We start from the raw sequence: 17863 nt of genomic DNA on the forward strand, positions 1-17863 counted from the left end.
CGTGTACCCCGCGGTCGCAAGGGGTGGCGAGGGCCTTTATCACTGCTTGCAGTTTTAATTTTGTTTGTTTTTCTGTTTGGACCAGTGTGGACCTGAATTACAGAATGCCTTCAAACTAAATCTACTCCCACCAGCTGGTGCTTCCAGAGAAGTGTTTCATTTCTAGAACTGATCTTTTAATCGCAATCAAATCAAAATTTGAGATGATACAATTTTCAAACCACCTGGTTCAAAACCAATCATTCATGTCAGAGGCCCTCCAAGTGTGTCAGATGCCCTCCCTGTGTGTCAGATGCCCTCCCTGTGTGTCAGAGGTCCTCCAAGTGTGTCAGATGCCCTCCCTGTGTGTCAGATGCCCTCCCTGTGTGTCAGAGGCCCTCCAAGTGTGTCAGAGGCCCTCCAAGTGTGTCAGATGCCCTCCCTGTGTGTCAGAGGCTCTCCCTGTGAGTCAGAGGCTCTCCCTGTGTGTCAGATGCCCTCCAAGTGTGTCAGATGCCCTCCCTGTGTGTCAGAGGCCCTTCCTGTGTGTCAGATGCTCTCCTTGTGCATCAGCGGCTGGGATTTTTGTTTATCATTTCATATTTCAGTTTCCTGGAGTTGTTTACGATATGAATTCAGAACAGAATCCTATTTTTTAAACTTGTATCACAAAAACAAAAATTAGTTATTTATTATTTTTCCAAATGAACAGCTCAGTCATTCTTATTCAGAAGTAATTAATCTGTCTTTGTTTTCCCACAGAGCATTTTAACAGTGACGTTTGAAGTGCCTGGGGACCTCTCTGAAGACGCCCTAAATATCTTTATCCAGGTATAAACCTATACACACTGCTCCACCCTGCACTCTTCATGCTCCACCCTCCCCAATCCAACAGCCACGATCCACCCCCCCACTCTCCATCCACTGAAGATGCCCTAAACATCTTTATACAGGTATAGACCACTCCACCATCCATGCTTCACCCTCCATGATCCACTCTCCACTCTCCACCCTCCAATGTCCACCCACCACCCCCAAAGCTCCATCCTCTGAAGACGCCCTAAACATCTTTATCCATATATGCATGCACCTATACACCACTTCACCCTCCACGCTCCATTCTTCACCCTCCACGCTCCACCCTCCACGTCCTCAACCTCCACCCTCTATGCTCCACCATCCACTCCCCATGCTCCACCCATCATGCTCCACGCTCTGAAGATGCCCTAAACCTCTTTATCCATATAGGTATACACCTATACCCCGCTCCATGCTCCACCCTCAACGCCCCATGCTCCAGCCTCATGCTGATGATCCTAATTCCCAACAACAACCCTGCTCTTTGTAAAGTCAACTTCCATTTTCCGCTCTTCCAGGATCTTCTTTGGGAAAAGCTGCTTCGGAACAAAGAGGGGTGCCCCATGACTGTGATTCGACTAAAGGTAGAGCCCAGAACAGTGTCGTACTGTCAGCGGAGATCTGCTGCTGTGTTTACAATCTGTTTAAATCAGAAACCACAAGTGTGGTGTTTGTGTGTGGCTAATGTGTCACCTCGTGTGACTTCACTGAGCTCAGAGGGGGTTTGGAATCAGTTACTCGATAGTTTTTATCACGATACTTTTATTTCTACCTGAGTAAATATTTGAAGCAACAGTACTCTGACTTTAGTAAAAGTTTTGATAACTTGTTCCACTTTGAGTAAGTCTATAAGTGACTAAATTAAATTATTCGATTTTTTTCAATCTTATTTTGTTCAGGTATGGCCTAGTTTATTATTATTTTTAATTTTATTTTTTTAAATCAAATTACGTTTACTCATATTGATTATTAATCCGATATTAAGTCCAAGTACTCAGTATTTATGCTTTCACCAAAAAGTTTTTAGGCAAGGCAAGGCAGGGCAAGTTTATTTTTATAGCACAAACCGTACACAAGGTTATTCAAAATGCTTTACAGAATAAAAAATACTTTAAAATCACACAAATCAAAACATAAATAATCACAATTAAACATCATAAAATTACCATTAAAACAGAAGAATAAAAATAGAGAATAAGAAGATGCAGAATAAAAACCTTTCAGTATGCACAGACTGAAAGCCTGTTCCAGCTTTTAGCTGCTGAAAACTGAAATGCTGACTCCCCATGTTTAGTCCTGACTCTGGGCCCAGCAGGAAGCCAGTCCCTGAAGTCCTCAGAGTGTGAGATGGTTCATATGCCACTAACATGTCAGAGATGTACTTTGGGGCTTGGCCAGGGAGAGACTTGTACACAAGCAGAGCTGCTTTAAATTCTAGTCTTTGAGCTACAGGAAGCCAGTGCAGAGACCTGAGCACAGGACTTATGTGCTCGTACTTCTTGGTTCTAGTTCTGGATGTACTGCCTTAAGTCTTAAGGCTTGTTTGGAGAGGCCAGTGAGCACGCCGTTACAGTAGTCTAACCTACTAGAGCAGGGGTGTCAAACACATTTTCACCGAGGGCCACACCAGCAAAATGGCTGCTCTCAAAGGGCCAGATGTAAAATAAATCGAACTACTTTTTTAACTTGTTAATTCACTGTTTCTGTATTTATTACTTATTCTGGTTACAAATATTGCATATGAATTTGCCTAGATGTAAAAATATGGTTGCGTATCTCCTGGTAAAATTACATTTTAAGACGATCATACCTTTTAATTTACCCTGTCGAGGGCCACATAAAATAATGTGGAGGGTCACAGTTGGCCGACGGACCTTGAGTTTGACACGTGTACTAGAGCAAATGCATGGATAAGTCTCTCTAAATCTGGCTTTGACAGTATACCTTTGAATTTTGCAATGTTTTTTAGATGGTAAAAAGCTGCAGATGTTATTGATTTGATGTGGCTGTTGAAGTTCATGTCTGAGTCCATTATTACCCCTAGATTTAATCTGATTTGAAGGTTTTAGAAAGAGACTGGATGTGACTGCTGACACTTTATCTATGTTCTGTGGGCCAAAGATGATGACTTCGGTCTTGTCTGAGTTTAGCTGAAGAAAGTTGTTTTGCATCCACACACTGATCTTTTGGATGCAGTGGCAGAGTGAATCCACTGGTCCACATTCACCTGCTGCCAGTGAGACATAGATCTGAGTGTCATCTGCATAGCTGTGGTAGGACACATTATTGCTGCGTATTAACTGGCCTAACGGCAGCATGTAGATATTGAACACCAGGGGTCCCATGATTGACCCCTGGGGCAGCCCACAGGTCAGGAACATTTTATCTGAGACACATTTTTCAATGTCAACAAAGTACTCCCTGTTTTCTAGCTGGTACTTGAACCAGTTTAGTGTCGTACCAGAGATATCCCACCCAGTCCTCTAGTCTCTGTAAGGGGATCCACAGTGACAAAGGCAGCACTCAGATTTAACAGGATCAAGACTGAGGTTTTACCTGCATCAGTGTTCAAGCGGATGTCATTTGTCACCTTGATAAGAGAAGTCTCAGTGCTGTGGTGGGGTCTAAAACCTGACTGGAAAACATTGAAGGAGTTGTTAATTTTGAGGAAGTTAATAAGCTTTTGGTAAATAACTTTTTCAAGGACTTTGCCTAAAAATGGCAGATTTGGGATTGGTTAATAATTGTTCAATATTGTGGCATCAAGACTGCTCTTCTTAAGGAAAGGTTTGATAACCGCGGTTTTCAAAGCTCTTGGGAATTTTCCAGATTGAAGTGACATATTATCTATGCAAACGACTGGTCATAGCAAACTGTTGAGCACGGACTTTAGAAATTTAGTGGGTAACACATCGAGGCAGCATGTAGATGAACTCAGACTGATGACAATCTCTTGGACAGTTTTGTCAGTTACAGGTGCAAAGTGAGTCAGCTCTTATGGTGCGTTCACACTGGGGCGTCAAGGATGTGCTGGACGTCTCTACTTGGATGCCTTTTACATTTGAGGGCAGATGCCTCGAAGTAACGCATCTGCAAGTGTGTTCCTGGTCTTTTTGTGTACAATGGCAGACCAGGTTGAGAGAGTGTCTTTGGTGTATTTATTGCATAAAAGTCATCAACGGAGATGATCAGCTCGGCGGTGTGTCTGTGTCCATGATATTCCGAGTTTGGCGAGTTTCATCACTTGCTCCAGGAGCTCCGTCTGGATGACCACCGCTTCCAGCGGTACTTTCATCTGTCCCAGGCCCAGTTCGATGACCTGCTGCACCACATTGGTGCACGGAACTACAGGCGCTCGATTCCATCTGTCTTCGGTTGCCAACTTCATTGCTCTTGTTTTGTGACAAAAATTAATTTTCTGTTTGTACGTTAACATCAGTCTGTGACAGTGGTAAAAATCAGTTTGTAAGCTGTATTTTGAGTGATGTAACTATATTAACATTGTCTTTTATCACTTGTTGCATTGGCTTGGCATTCTTGTTTTTACAAAGTTTTGGAAAATACACTGTATCGTTCAGGTTTAAGTTGAAAGTAGCAGTTTTTTCACCCTTTTCTCTGAAAGTAACTGTGGGCTGCTTACCACTGAAGGTCACAGGGAGCGTCTAGTGAAGTCCTTTTTTAGATTCTAAAACAAATATCCATGCTTGTAGCTCATTAATTTGTTGTTGATAGTTCCAACAGCTTTTGCAGAAAGAATTCCTTTTGTTTCTTCCCTCGGACATGTTGCTTGCTCATCAAAATTTTGTTAAAAAGTGTAAAAATTGTTTAAAATCTTGGTTTTGTTGAGGAATTTAGCCTTTTCCTCTTGTGTTCGTTAGTTTCTGCTAAAACAAAGAATAACCTTGAAACAGAGATAAAGATCACAAAAGAATTCACTCAATCAGCCAGTAAAGAGCAATACTTACACACGGAGTCTGTGCAACTGACATTCCCAGGCAGAGACTGAATGAAAGTTTTTATATGCATACTATAGTGGGAGGCAACCATGGTTTAGGCTTAGTGCCTCTTCGTTGGTGTACAGGCCAGGCAGGCCTCTTGGCATCTTGCACAGTCTTATCAGGCTGTGACGAGCATCCTTGTTGTCTCTTGCTCCGATTGCTGACACATATTTTACTGGCTTAACCAGGGTCATGAGTCAGTACATGCCTATCAATAAGTCATTGCCCTGCTTAGTTATTTGATTAGATTTATAGACAGATGTAGAATATGTTGTACATTTCCTGAACATATATCCGCGTCACACAGCTGTAATCAAGTCCTCGTCTTCACATGAGCACTGGTACAATAAGGAACTATAGCAATACAATAATAAACTATGACAGTGGTTATGCAGAATAGCTAAGCACAGTTATTTTTCTTAACAATTTACTTAAAGGAAAATCATAACTTAACAAATCTCCCAGCACTGGAAGAGGTAAAATTATTAACAAGCAAAGTAAAGAAGGAAGCAGCAAGAGCAAGCAAGGTTTGTGTCTGCACTCTTCAGAAGCAACTACTTTAAAAGTGTAAAATGTAACTTTTCCAGTGGAGTGTCCTTCACCTGCTCGTCTCCATGGAGATGTTATTTCTTTGCCTGTTGCACAGTGTGACATTGACTTTAGCCATCTCTATTTGAGATTTCTGGCGAGGCGAGCCTACACACTGTAAGAACGCAGGTTTTGTTGAGATATTTTTGAGGAGTAAGGGCACCCATAACTGCATAAAAGCAATGAGGTTCAATGCCGCACTGTGGAACATTCCAGGCAAAGTGATAACTCAAATGAGAAAGGCTGTTGGCCCCCCACCAGAAAGGTTACAGAGTGCATCTTTAAGAAATTATTTGGATTACGATTTACTTGTACTTGAGTAATATTATTCCCACTGTTATGACTGTTTGTAGGCGGCATTTTGAGGACTTTATACCATTTAAAAGCTAAGATCTTTGATACCTATAGATTGAATAGTATGCTCTGTATTTGACCCATGCATCAAATGCTTACTCATTGTCTTCTGCTAACTCAAACTTTAGTATAACATACATTGGAATATGTTTCTATCTAGCCTGCCCTGTTTTCACTCTCAGGGCATAGTCGCACTGGCAGGAAAGGACCACAAGATGATGCTGCAGGGGGTGCACGAGCTGTACGAGCTGAACGAAACACCTGAAATCTGGGAGGGGAACATTCGCATCAACAGGCTGGTTTTTATAGGTAAAGAAACACTGCGGCACTTTGCAACTCTACACACTTCACACCTGCTCCAGTCATTCACATGACAATGGCTCGTGCTTAGGCATCATGTGTGACTTGATTTGTTCAGCGTGTGATTCACTTCAGTCTATTTAGTTATAATGACTGCTGTGACGTGGATTTACTAACTACTTAACTAAAGCTGCACTGTGTAACTTCGCTGGAGGAGTGTACATCACCTGCTTGTCTCCATAGAAACATGGAGAGGTAATGCCACTCTCTGTACAGGATTTTTCAGAAATAAAAACACCTGTGATTGAATAAATGCCACATAGATTAGTTTAAGGCCGTTGTTTGGAACATTCCGAGCAATGTCATCGCCGTAGAGGCAGTGGTGCAGGTGGTGTGGTTATATAGTGTGGTGGCATTCAAGCATGTGTCCATTTTTATTTCTTAAAAATAGGTGGAGAGTTGTGCATAATGGAACATATATATGTGTTTTACAGTTATAAATACATCCTTTTTATGTCGTTAGATTTACTAAAACTTTTCATTTTAACTTCATGACCCCGGCCTATTCTTCATACTGTTTGTGACAGACACAACACTGAACATTTTACTGATTTTGTCTCCAGTGACACTTATATAACTTTTTTTTAAAAATATATTTGAACAAACGTATGTACAGCATCTCTGTGTTCTCTAAACCTCTGACATATATCTTTTTTGTTCCACAGGTCGGAATCTGGATAAGAATTCTTTACAGGAACAGTTCATCTCCAATGTATTGCACAGATCTGACCCATAGTCCTGGAATCAACTTTTTATGAAGTGATCTGAATTTTGTATTTATTTTGGTTGTGAACTGTAAGCATTTTCTCTTCAAATTAAAATGAGGAGCGTTGAATGCATCATGATGGCTCTTTCTGTGTTCTACAGATTTGACACGTTGTCTTTATGTTTATTACTTTTATCAATATCCTTTTGGTTTCTTATGAATCATTCTCGCTGAGTGTTAACTTATTTCATTATTGTGTTGTGCGTGGGTCAGGTGAGGAGCGTTATACACGCACTTAAGCGTTCAAAGGGTTGTCAGGTGTGGAAATAGGCGGAGTTTTCGCATCTCGGTCATTTGCAATGGATATGTCAACGCAGCGTGGCTTTGCACATGTCCGCTGTTGGAGCGGTTGGGTTTGAGGTCATAAAACTGCAGAGCTTTAACGCAGAGCGCTCCGTGCAGCTGCGCCGTTTCCTTCTTGATTCTGATGCTGATGACCTCGTTAAGGCCACTATTGCTTCTTTTCACTGGTGGGGCAACCAAAGCCATTCTCATGGTCACACCACCCGGGGCCATCCAGAGGTGGCAAACTAAACGGAGCCGCGGGGGTCCGAGTGGAGACACCGCCGTTATATGCATGGTGCGAAGGTTTCAAACGTGAAAAGCCTCATTTGTAACTTTATAACTTTAGGCCCGTTGTATCACTCAGGCCAAACTTTTATACAAACGTGGTGTCTTCTGATACTCAAAACAAGCCCTCATGGTGGAGTTTAATAACGCAGTTCACCTGTGAAGTTGAATATTGGAGAAATGGACTAAACTTGGAACATTTACGCACATAAGAGCTCGTTTAACTATAAACAGTTCTCATTTGTAACGATCTGAAGAGCCCGTCTTATTGTTGTTTAGAGGAAATGGGAAAAGGTTGTATGTAAATTGAGCTGTTTGCGAAGAGGCCGCGCGCACTGTGAGATCCTCCTCGCGACTCCCTCCCCTCAGCACTGCACCCCGCGGTGCAGAGTCGCTCTGATAGGCGCACAGGGTTAATGGGACAGTACAGAGAGCCCACGGTATAAATGCGGTGCTCCAGAGCAGTCCAGCAGTGACCAGCAGAACTTAAGGAGAACGATTCCGCACCTGCGCTTATTTTTTTACGCACAAAAACCACTTCGTGCCACAGTGGCACAGTGACTTTTGGCGTGTGTTCAGACAGACTTCAGCCATGACTCTGTCCAGGACCCTGGAGCTGTCCCAGAGACACGCCGCTCTGGCTCTGGAGGAGGACGAGATTGACATTGTGGGTGAGGACGACCCCGTCACCGGACACTTTTATCCCAGCAGCGACCCGGGCTCCTCCGCGGAGTCCGGGCCTGAGTTTGACTCGTTGGAGGCCGAGTCCTCAGGGGAGAGCGAGGGCAGCTTCTGCGCAGGCGCAGCCCTGAAGGCTCAGGGCAGCGCTGTGAAGCCACCGTACTCTTACATCGCGCTCATCACAATGGCCATCCTTCAGAGCCCGCACAAGAAGCTCACCCTGAGCGGCATCTGTGAATTTATCAGTGGCAAGTTCCCCTATTATCGCGAGAAGTTCCCCGCCTGGCAGAACTCCATCAGACACAACCTCTCGCTCAACGACTGTTTCATCAAGATCCCACGAGAGCCAGGAAACCCGGGCAAAGGTAATTACTGGTCTTTAGACCCGGCCTCTGAGGACATGTTTGACAACGGCAGTTTCCTCCGCCGCAGGAAGCGTTTCAAGCGACACCAGCCCAAAGACGGACTCATGTACTTCCCCGGATACCGACCTTATCCACAGTACTACGTGCAGCGCCAGAGCCCGCCTGCATTGCCCTTTCCCGACATGGGTATACTGGAGGGGAGCCTGATGCCCGCGTCATACCCGCTTCTGCCTCAGTCTTTTGGTAAAACCAGCGTCGCTCACTCGGACTTCAGGCTGGATTTTAAAAGTGCGCTTTCAAAACCAGTCAAGTCTGCGCCGCGTCCCAAGTGCTCGTTCAGCATCGACAGCATCATGAGCAGGTCCGCCTCCAACAGCAATCCACCGAGGCCGAGCCAGACACTTCCGCAGAGCGCACACGGTTATGCACAGCTCGTACCCGGAGCTGCGTCATACATGATGCCCGTGCTGGTGCCCAGAACCCTGTTATGCCCAGCGCCGATGCTGGCCACGGCTTCTCTGATGGCTGACCCCCTGGGCTATCATCGCTGCTAAACACGTGCGCCCTGCGCGCACGTGCGTCTATCATTTCTTAAAGAAATCTCTCGTTACATGATATTTATGTGAGCTGAACTGTACTGCTTAACCTGATTGTAAATAAGAGATGATATAATATATATATATATGTGTGTGTGTGTGTGTGGGGGGGGGGGGGGGGGGGGGGGGGGGGGGGGGGTCATTTTGTGAGAAAAGGAATGTTTTTAGTAATAAATAATTTTAACATCTTTGTGGTGTCCTGTTTGGATAATAAAACTAGATTTCTCAGAACAGCACTACAATCCTAAAACTACATCGGCTGCCTGTTTACTTCAAAGCATACTTCATAGACTAGGCAGGGCAATACTCAGAAGTATTTATGTAGTATGCAGGTCTTTATGTAGTAAATGTGCGTTAAAAGGGCAGGCTGGTCACTTGTCCCTTTTAGGCGTGTTCCTGGTCCCATGTTTTTAAGGAATGTCTCACATCACTAGGCTAGTATGATATGCTTTTTTTTCTCGTTTATACATCCAGACTTTTTCGGGTTCACTGGGGGTTGTAGTTTGGCAGCTGTTGCTATTTCAGTGTCTCTGTGTAACGACTGACAAAGACTAAAAATCATTTTGAGATGGTCACCTTATAGGGTCAGTCCATGGGTCAGTCAGAGATCCCATGATTCAGTGCTCTATTCTAGTCATCTATGCATTTCACGCCTCTCTCCGACAGATGGCAGTGTTGCATTGTTTACAGCTGGGTCCAAGTTATGCGCCAAGTTCAAGCTAAATCAAAGGTGAATGGACTCATGTTAATTTACAAAAGGCTTGAACGATTTTAAATTAATATTCAGGTGTAACTAGAAACAATATCCTATTCTTAGCCGTGTTCTTTGGGCGCGCAGTCTCTGGTTGCACCGCACAATCCCCAGAGCAGTCATCCGGTTATTTTTACCCTGTCAGCTGATAGCGGCCCTCCCTGTTTTTTTTCTTCTTCTTTTACTTATAGTCAGTTGTTGCCTCTTTCTACGCAAAAGAGGGAGTTGTCTCTGAGCAGCCGACAGTGCAGAGTAAACGCCATGCAGCCGATAGCTTTGTAGTTACACTGACAACACTCTTTTTTAATAACTTTTCACTAGTTTAATCTATTTCTCAAGCACCAGGAGGAAAGAAGGGAGGATGGAGACAAGTCCCATCCCGGTTGTGACGGTCCAAACCTCGCCATTTGAAGATCAGCGGCCTGGTACGAACGGATTACGCAGAAAAACTGCCGTATTTGAGGGGAAGAAGAACTATCTGCAGAATTATATCCAGAGCCTGCTGTCTTCCATCGACCTGCGAGACCGCCAGGGCTGCACTATGGTGGTGGGCAGTGATGGGAGATACTTCAGCCGCGTGGCCATCGAGGTCATAGTGCAGATGGCAGCGGCAAATGGGGTGAGTGTTAGTGATGTGACGTTCGTGAACGAGATGGCTCTGTTGAACCTTAACGTGTTGGTTCCTTAAGGTGAGCAGTTGGATCCGGATACAATTTTGTATGCGTCTTTACACTGACTAACGCTGAATCAACATAAGAAGCAGCTCAAAAGCAGAGCAGGCGACACAAGTGAGAGGTTTGTGCGCAAAAAAAACTCATAATGGCAGTTAGATTAAAAAAAAAAAAAAAGATAACAACAACAACAATTATAATAATAATAATAATAATAATAATAATAATAATAATAATAATAATAATAATAATAATAATTATTATTATTATTATTATTATTATTACCATTTTAAACAGATCTGAGCCTCGGTCATGTGTCTCTGTGATTAGTGTGTTGATAAAATGAGTTCTCACATTGGCTTCTGTCATATAAATTAGTAGTAAAAGAGTCAGTCTTTTGAACGGCTCTTTGAGGAGAACAGATGCAAAAGATTCAGATCCCACCAAGGAGCTGAAAGTCCCATCACTAGTGAATATGAACAGTATAGCGATCAAATGTGCAGAGGTGGTAGAGTAGTAAAAAACTTTTTAAAAAGTATTTTGGAAAAGTACTACTCAAGTAAGAGCTGTCTGGACCCAACAACTGATTTATAATTTAAAACAAAATGTGGTATTTTCAAAGGATGAATACAAAATGAGCCCAACTAAATCATATCTGAAAGAGCAAGGAACACAAATGTTCAAATCATTTCACATTGTTACATAAAGCTCAAGTCACTTATTCACAGTGAACCACAACTTTTATTCAAATAACGGTAATGTTACTTGAATAAAAATATTACTCCAGGAGAAGGAAAAGTATGCTGTTAGAAAAGTACTCTGAAAAGTACAGTTTCTTTAAAAGCTTACTCAAGTAAATGTAACTGAGTACTACCCACCTCTGCAAATGTTGGATGATGAGCCAGAAATATATATTCACATTCCTCTTTTACCTGAACATCACGTAAAACCTTACAAGGATGTCTAAGAAGCAGGAGTGGCCCTTGTAAAATACATGGGAGTAGCCAACATTATAAACACAGAAGGCTGGGTATAGGTTCTAACATTTAATATAAACACTAAAGATACTCCATTCCATGTTTCTGGTGAGAGATCCACCACCTGCTTGTCTCCATAGTGATGATATTGCTTTGCCTAGAATGTTCTACAGTATAGCATTAAGCTTTTGGATCTCCATGGAAATAAGCAGCCAGGCATGTTCATAGTATGCATACAATAAAAATCTGGTATGTTAATAAATGTGTTTGATGGCAGAAAAGTTGCATCATTTAATAACCTTAAATAAATTAATAATAAATAATGCCTTTACACTTGTAATGCACTTTACAGGCTTGTCAAAGCCTCTCAAAGCGCTACATTATAGTCATTATTCATTCACTTCCACACTTGGTGATGGTCTGCGTCATCGGCCCCTCCGACCACCACCAATCATTTGCACACACACCACTTTCATACTAGGCAATGTGGGTGAAGTGTCTTGCCTAAGGACACAACGACAGAACTTGTTCCGAGCTGGATTCAATCCTCCGACCTTCGGATTGGGGGACCAACGTGTTAACCACTGAGCCACTGTCGCATTTAAGAGCAAACAGATTGAATAATTTGACTGAAATAGAAGTGGTAAGTATATGGTGAACAGTATTGGGAAGTACTCATAGCCTGCATAAAGGTTCCAATTTGGAGCCAAGTTTCCAACCGCGAGTATATTAGCAACCAAAGAGCCAATCCGGAGTGAGGTTGTTGAAGGTAACACCCTTTAAAAACCCCAGGCTAATACGAATATTTTAAGACCAAAATGAGGAGCCTGAGAGCAGCTAGCTATGTCCATTTATATATAGTCTATGATTTAGTCCTATACTGTGCAACAGTCCAGTCAAACAATGACATCTCCATGGAGACAAACAGGCAGCATGTCCTCTACCAGAACAATTTTGTTTACACCTTTAGCCTTTGCTCTGAAGATCAGTTTTCAGTCTCCAAAAGCCAACACCCATAGACAGTTAATACAGTCTATTCCCTTCGGCACTGATCACATGTCCCGGATGTGACAGAGGAGAAGACGGAGCAAAAAGTTGGTTTTGGGCAAGCTCCAGAGGAAACCCTGAGGGCAATATTCTTGTTTTGGACGTCTGCTGGCTTGTTAGTTTACCCAGCAGACACTCACATTCAGCTGAATGTGAGCGTCCTTATCAGCACATCCATCCACTGTGTGCTTACGTACATCCTCTCTCCTCTTTGCTCTAAGTCTGGGGTTAGAGCGGGAGCATGAGGTGTTTGAAGTAAACGAGAAGGCTTTTTGGAGCATTTTAAGTTATAATGTTGTATCATCATCAAAAACATATGAGTACTGTTTGTGTTTCAATATTCAGTATATCTATCAACAATTGATACTCTGCAATGACATCATGCTGATGCTCATGTATTTGGTGGAATGTTCAGTAGTTACTATGGAGACACAATGCACACAAAAGCTGACAAAATAGTTTTAAGATTGTCTGAAAACTCAAGAAAAAATACAAAATGGACAGCACATATTCAGGAGCCTGTGATCAGTCCAAGCATTCATGGTCCTGTTTAAGAGTATGAGTTTATGGGGCAGGTGCAGAGAAATCTGGGCGGCAGTCGAAGGCGGGGACCTCGACGACCAGATCTCCAGACATGGAGACTAGCTCTGGGGACATGGAATGTCACCTCGCTGGGGGGGAAGGAGCCTGAGCTTGTGCGGGAGGTTGAGCGTTACCGGCTAGATATAGTCGGCCTCACCTCCACGCACAGCTTGGGCTCTGGAACCCAACTTCTTGAGAGGGGTTGGACTCTCCATTTCTCTGGCGTTGCCCGCGGGGAGCGGCGGCGAGCTGGTGTGGGCTTGCTCATTGCCCCACAGCTCAGCCGCCACGTGTTGGATTTCACCCCGGTGAATGAGAGGGTCGCATCCCTGCGCCTTCGGGTTGGGGACAGGTCTCTCACTGTTGTGTCGGCCTACGGGCCAAACAGAAGTGCGGAGTACCCGGCCTTCTTGGAGTCTCTGGGAGGGGTACTAGACAGTGCACCAACTGGGGACTCCGTTGTTCTCCTGGGGGACTTCAGTGCCCATGTGGGTAATGACAGTGACACTTGGAGGGGCGTGATTGGGAAGAACGGCCTCCCTGATCTGAACCCAAGTGGTGTTTTGTTATTGGACTTCTGTGCTAGTCACAGTTTGTCCATAACAAACACCATGTTTGAGCACAAGGGTGTCCATCGGTGCACGTGGCACCAGGACACTCTAGGTCGGAGGTCGATGATGGACTTTGTTGTCATGTCATCTGACGTGTGTGTCTTGGACACTTGGGTGAAGAGAGGAGCTGAGCTGTCAACTGATCACCACCTGGTGGTGAGTTGGATCCGCTGGCGGAGGAGGAAGCCGGACAGAGCTTCTCCTTGATCCCGGGGGAGGCTGGGGACATGGACTCTGAGTGGGCCATGTTCTCCACCTCTATTGTCGATGCGGCTGCTCGTAGTTGTGGTCGTAAGGTCTGCGGTGCTTGTCGCGGCGGCAATCCCCGAACCCGGTGGTGGACACCGGAAGTAAGGGATGCCGTCAAGCTGAAGAAGGAGTCCTATCGAGCCTTGTTGGCTCGTGGGACTCCTGAGGCAGCCGATGAGTACCGGCGGGCAAAGCGTGCCACGGCTCGTGCAGTCACAGAGGCAGAAACTCTGGGTTGGGAGGAGTTCGGGGAGGCCATGGAGGAGGACTATCGGATGGCCTCAAAGAAATTCTGGCAAACCATCCGACACCTCAGGAGGAGGAAGCAGTGCTTCACCAACACAGTTTACAGTGCGGGTGGAGAGCTGCTGACCTCAACTGGGGATGTTGTCGGGCGGTGGAAGGAATACTTTGAGGAATCCCACTGTCACGTCTTCCGAGGAGAAAGCAGAAACTGGGGACCCGGAGGCGGACTCGTCCATCACCCTGGCTGAAGTCTCTGAGGTGGTTGGCAAGCTCCTCGGTGGCAAGGCTCCGGGGGTGGATGAGATCCATCCTGAGTACCTCAAGTCTCTGGATGTTGTGGGGCTGTCTTGGCTGACACGTCTCTGCAACATCGCGTGGCGGTCGGGGACAGTACCTGTGGAATGGCAGACCGGGGTGGTGGTCCCTCTGTATAAGAAGGGGGACCGGAGGGTGTGTTCCAATTACAGGGGAATTACACTCCTCAGCCTTCCCGGTAAGGTCTATTCCAGGGTACTGGAGAGGAGAATCCGACCGATAGTCGAACCTCGGATTCAGGAGGAGCAGTGTGGTTTTCGTCCTAGTTGCGGAACACTGGACCAGCTCTATACTCTCTAGGGTATCTAGCTCTATACCCTCTACTAGGGTTCATGGGAGTTTGCCCAACCAGTCCACATGTGTTTTGTGGATCTGGAGAAGGCATTCGACCGTGTCCCTCGCGGTGTCCTTTGGGGGGTGCTCTGGGAGTGTGGGGTCCGGGGCTCTTTGCTAAGGGCTGTCCGGTCCCTGTAAGACCGGAGCAGGAGCTGTGTTCACATTGCCGGCAGTAAGTCAGACCTGTTCCCGGTGCATGTTGGCTGCCCTTTGTCACCGTTTCTGTTCATTATATTTATGGACAGAATTTCTAGGTGCAGCCAGGGGCCGAAGGGGTCTGGTTTGGGAACCACAGGATTTCATCTCTGCTGTTTGCAGATGATGTTGTCCTGATGGCTTCTTCGAGCCAGGGCCTGCAGCAGGCACTGGGGCGGTTTGCAGCCGAGTGTGAAGCGGCTGGGATGAGAATCAGCTCCTCCAAATCCGAGGCCATGGTTCTCGACCGGAAAAAGGTGGTTTGCCCTCTCCGAGTGGGTGGTGAGTCTCTGCCTCAAGTGGAGGAGTTCAAGTATCTCGGGGTCTTGTTCACGAGTGAGGGAAGGATGGAGCGTGAGATTGACAGGCGGATCGGTGTAGCGTCTGCAGTGATGCGTTCGCTGTATCGGTTCGTTGTGGTAAAGAAGGAGCTGAGCCCAAAGGCAAAGCTCTCAATTTACCGGTCAATCTACGTTCCTACCCTCACCTATGGTCATGAGCTCTGGGTAATGACCGAAAGGACAAGGTCGCGGATACAAGTGGCTGAAATGGGTTTCCTCCGCAGGGTGGCCGGGCGGACCCTTAGGGATAGGGTGAGGAGCTTGGTCACACGGGAGGAGCTCGGAGTAGAGCCACTGCTCCTACACTTTGAGAGGAACCAGTTGAGGTGGCTCGGGCATCTGCTCAGGAGGCCTCCTGGACGCCTCCCTAGGGAGGTGTTCTGGGCATGTCCCCCCGGGAGGAGGCCCCGGGGAAGACCCAGGACACGCTGGAGGGACTATGTCTCTCGGCTGGCCTGGGAACACCTTGGGGTCCCACCGGAGGAGCTGGAGGACGTGTCCGGGGTGAGGGAAGTCTGGGAGTCCCTGCTTAGACTGCTGCCCCCGCGACCCGGCCCCGGATAAGTGGAAGAAAATGGATGGATGGATGGAGTTTATACTTGGACTTTTATATTGATACTTGCTTTAGTAGGATTATTGAAAAAAGTGAATCAATTAGCTGCACCTGATCGAGCATTGAAATATTTGCCAATAATTTTCTGAACTATACACAGACTCCAGAACATGTGCTGAGAGCAGAGGACTCTGACAGTTCCTTAAAACCTCAAAATGATCTTGTAGTAAGATCTGTGTCTCGTCCATAGACTATATAAAGAAGTGGACTAAGTGGGAGAAATGTTACCCACAGCGTTCGCCTTCAAATGAAGCTCATCGAGGCTAGCAGTTTTAGCGGTCAACTTGGAGCCAAGTTCCATATTTGGAATTTCGACCAGTAGTATCATAACAACCATAACCCAATCTGGAGTGAGGTTGTTTTGCTCTGCCGGTTTAGCAGAGAGCAGGTGCTTAGCATCATTGTCAATCGAACCTGTTGTTGACGCTAGCTGGAGCGATCTCGGGGAAAAAGGTGTCTGATTTGTCTGTTATTAATTTTCATATCTTGATTTACGGACACAATAGTGAAATAAAAACACCAGGATCATGTAGAGCGGGTTAATACAAACATTTTAAGACAAAAATGACAGGATGTCTGACAGCAGCAGTTACAGAGAGAGGGGTGACATTTTCTCAATACAAAGTGAATTGGAGCTATTGAAGTCGATGGGAGCTGTAAGCGCAGCGATGCTCACTTCCTGTTTGGAACACAGCGGCTAGCAGGTTAGCTATGTCCATTTATATATACAGCCCATGGTCTCGTTCCACTCATAATATGATTTGTCTGTATTAAACTGTTTAGTTCCACGCAAACCTCTTGATTTTCTGTTGGGTCATTTTGGACTCTCCATGACAACACTATTCGTTAAGTATTCAGTCTTTGGTGTATTGATGTCTGTGGAGTGTCGATTCTTATGTGATAGATTCATTTGATAAATACTGACTTTTTCCTGCCTCTTCCAGATCGGCCGTCTAGTGATTGGACATAATGGTTTGCTGTCCACTCCGGCTGTGTCCTGCATCATCAGGAAGATCAAGGCCATCGGGGGCATCATCCTCACAGCCAGCCACAACCCCGGGGGTCCTGGAGGGGACTTTGGGATCAAGTTTAATGTGGCCAACGGAGGTGAATGCTTATTTATATAGTGAGAAAACACCGCAATTTAGTGCCATGATGACTAGGGATGCACCGGTACACCCTCTGTTCCAATACCGATACCAATACTTTGGCTATAAGTGTCTGCCAGTACTCGATATCAACTGATATTGGGGCAGGGACTAAACAAAGTAAAACTAAAATTTATTTCCTTTAAACAAAGAAGCATGTGGTAAAAAAAATATTCATACCCAAATGTGTTTTGTAAGTGTTATTTATCATATAAAGTAACTACAGAACAACTTTTAAAAGTATTATGAGGTGTTTGGGCCATCACTGTCCAGTAAATTGTCCTATTACACAAATGTATTGGTGGTTTTCAGATTCTAGAATGGTTTATTCCAAGATGGCGGTGCAAGGGCCACTTTTTCCTACTGATTTCATTGTACTTTACCTTGAAATATCGGAAAGGTAAATCAGCAAATATGGAAGCTGGTCATTTCTATGAATGACTATACCCAAGACCTCACTGTACTACAACAAACATCTGCAGTTCAACAATATCAATTTGAACTGCTCCCCATTTGTATTAAATAATATTGTCCTATATAATTTTGTAACATCATCTAAAACAAAGCAATAATTGACCAAGATAGGATATCAACTGAACTGATAACGGCTGAACTGATCTGATCCATCAAAATGTTCAATATCTGTGACAATATTGATACCAGTAT

At 44.9% G+C, this 17863-nt stretch overlaps 3 protein-coding genes across 3 annotated transcripts in view; all 3 read left to right on the forward strand.

The window, feature by feature from the left end:
* Positions 1 to 6883, forward strand: part of cbwd (COBW domain containing) — a 60980-nt gene extending 54097 nt beyond the window's left edge. The window contains exons 13-16 of the mRNA XM_033972656.2: positions 742 to 810; positions 1356 to 1421; positions 5960 to 6086; positions 6803 to 6883. Of these exons, the coding sequence (XP_033828547.1) occupies positions 742 to 810; positions 1356 to 1421; positions 5960 to 6086; positions 6803 to 6873 (333 nt within the window). The 3' untranslated portion in view covers positions 6874 to 6883. The remainder of the gene's footprint in view (positions 1 to 741; positions 811 to 1355; positions 1422 to 5959; positions 6087 to 6802) is intronic.
* A 1134-nt stretch (positions 6884 to 8017) lies between these two features.
* On the forward strand, positions 8018 to 9073 carry foxd5 (forkhead box D5). The gene has a single exon (XM_033972114.2). It carries the CDS (start codon positions 8066 to 8068, stop codon positions 9071 to 9073), a length of 1008 nt encoding a protein of 335 aa, XP_033828005.1. The 5' UTR covers positions 8018 to 8065.
* A 1005-nt stretch (positions 9074 to 10078) lies between these two features.
* The window catches only part of pgm5 (phosphoglucomutase 5), an 86424-nt gene continuing 78639 nt past the window's right edge, over positions 10079 to 17863 (forward strand). The window contains exons 1-2 of the mRNA XM_033972655.2: positions 10079 to 10485; positions 16994 to 17156. Of these exons, the coding sequence (XP_033828546.1) occupies positions 10228 to 10485; positions 16994 to 17156 (421 nt within the window). The 5' untranslated portion in view covers positions 10079 to 10227. The remainder of the gene's footprint in view (positions 10486 to 16993; positions 17157 to 17863) is intronic.

This window comes from Periophthalmus magnuspinnatus, chromosome 9 (assembly GCF_009829125.3).
Source record: "Periophthalmus magnuspinnatus isolate fPerMag1 chromosome 9, fPerMag1.2.pri, whole genome shotgun sequence".
NCBI lineage: Eukaryota > Metazoa > Chordata > Actinopteri > Gobiiformes > Gobiidae > Periophthalmus > Periophthalmus magnuspinnatus.

Coding starts and splice junctions, on each gene's coding strand:
- foxd5 (XM_033972114.2), top strand. CDS start 8,066: ATGACTCTGTCCAGGACCCTGGAGCTGTCCCAGAGACACGCCGCTCTG.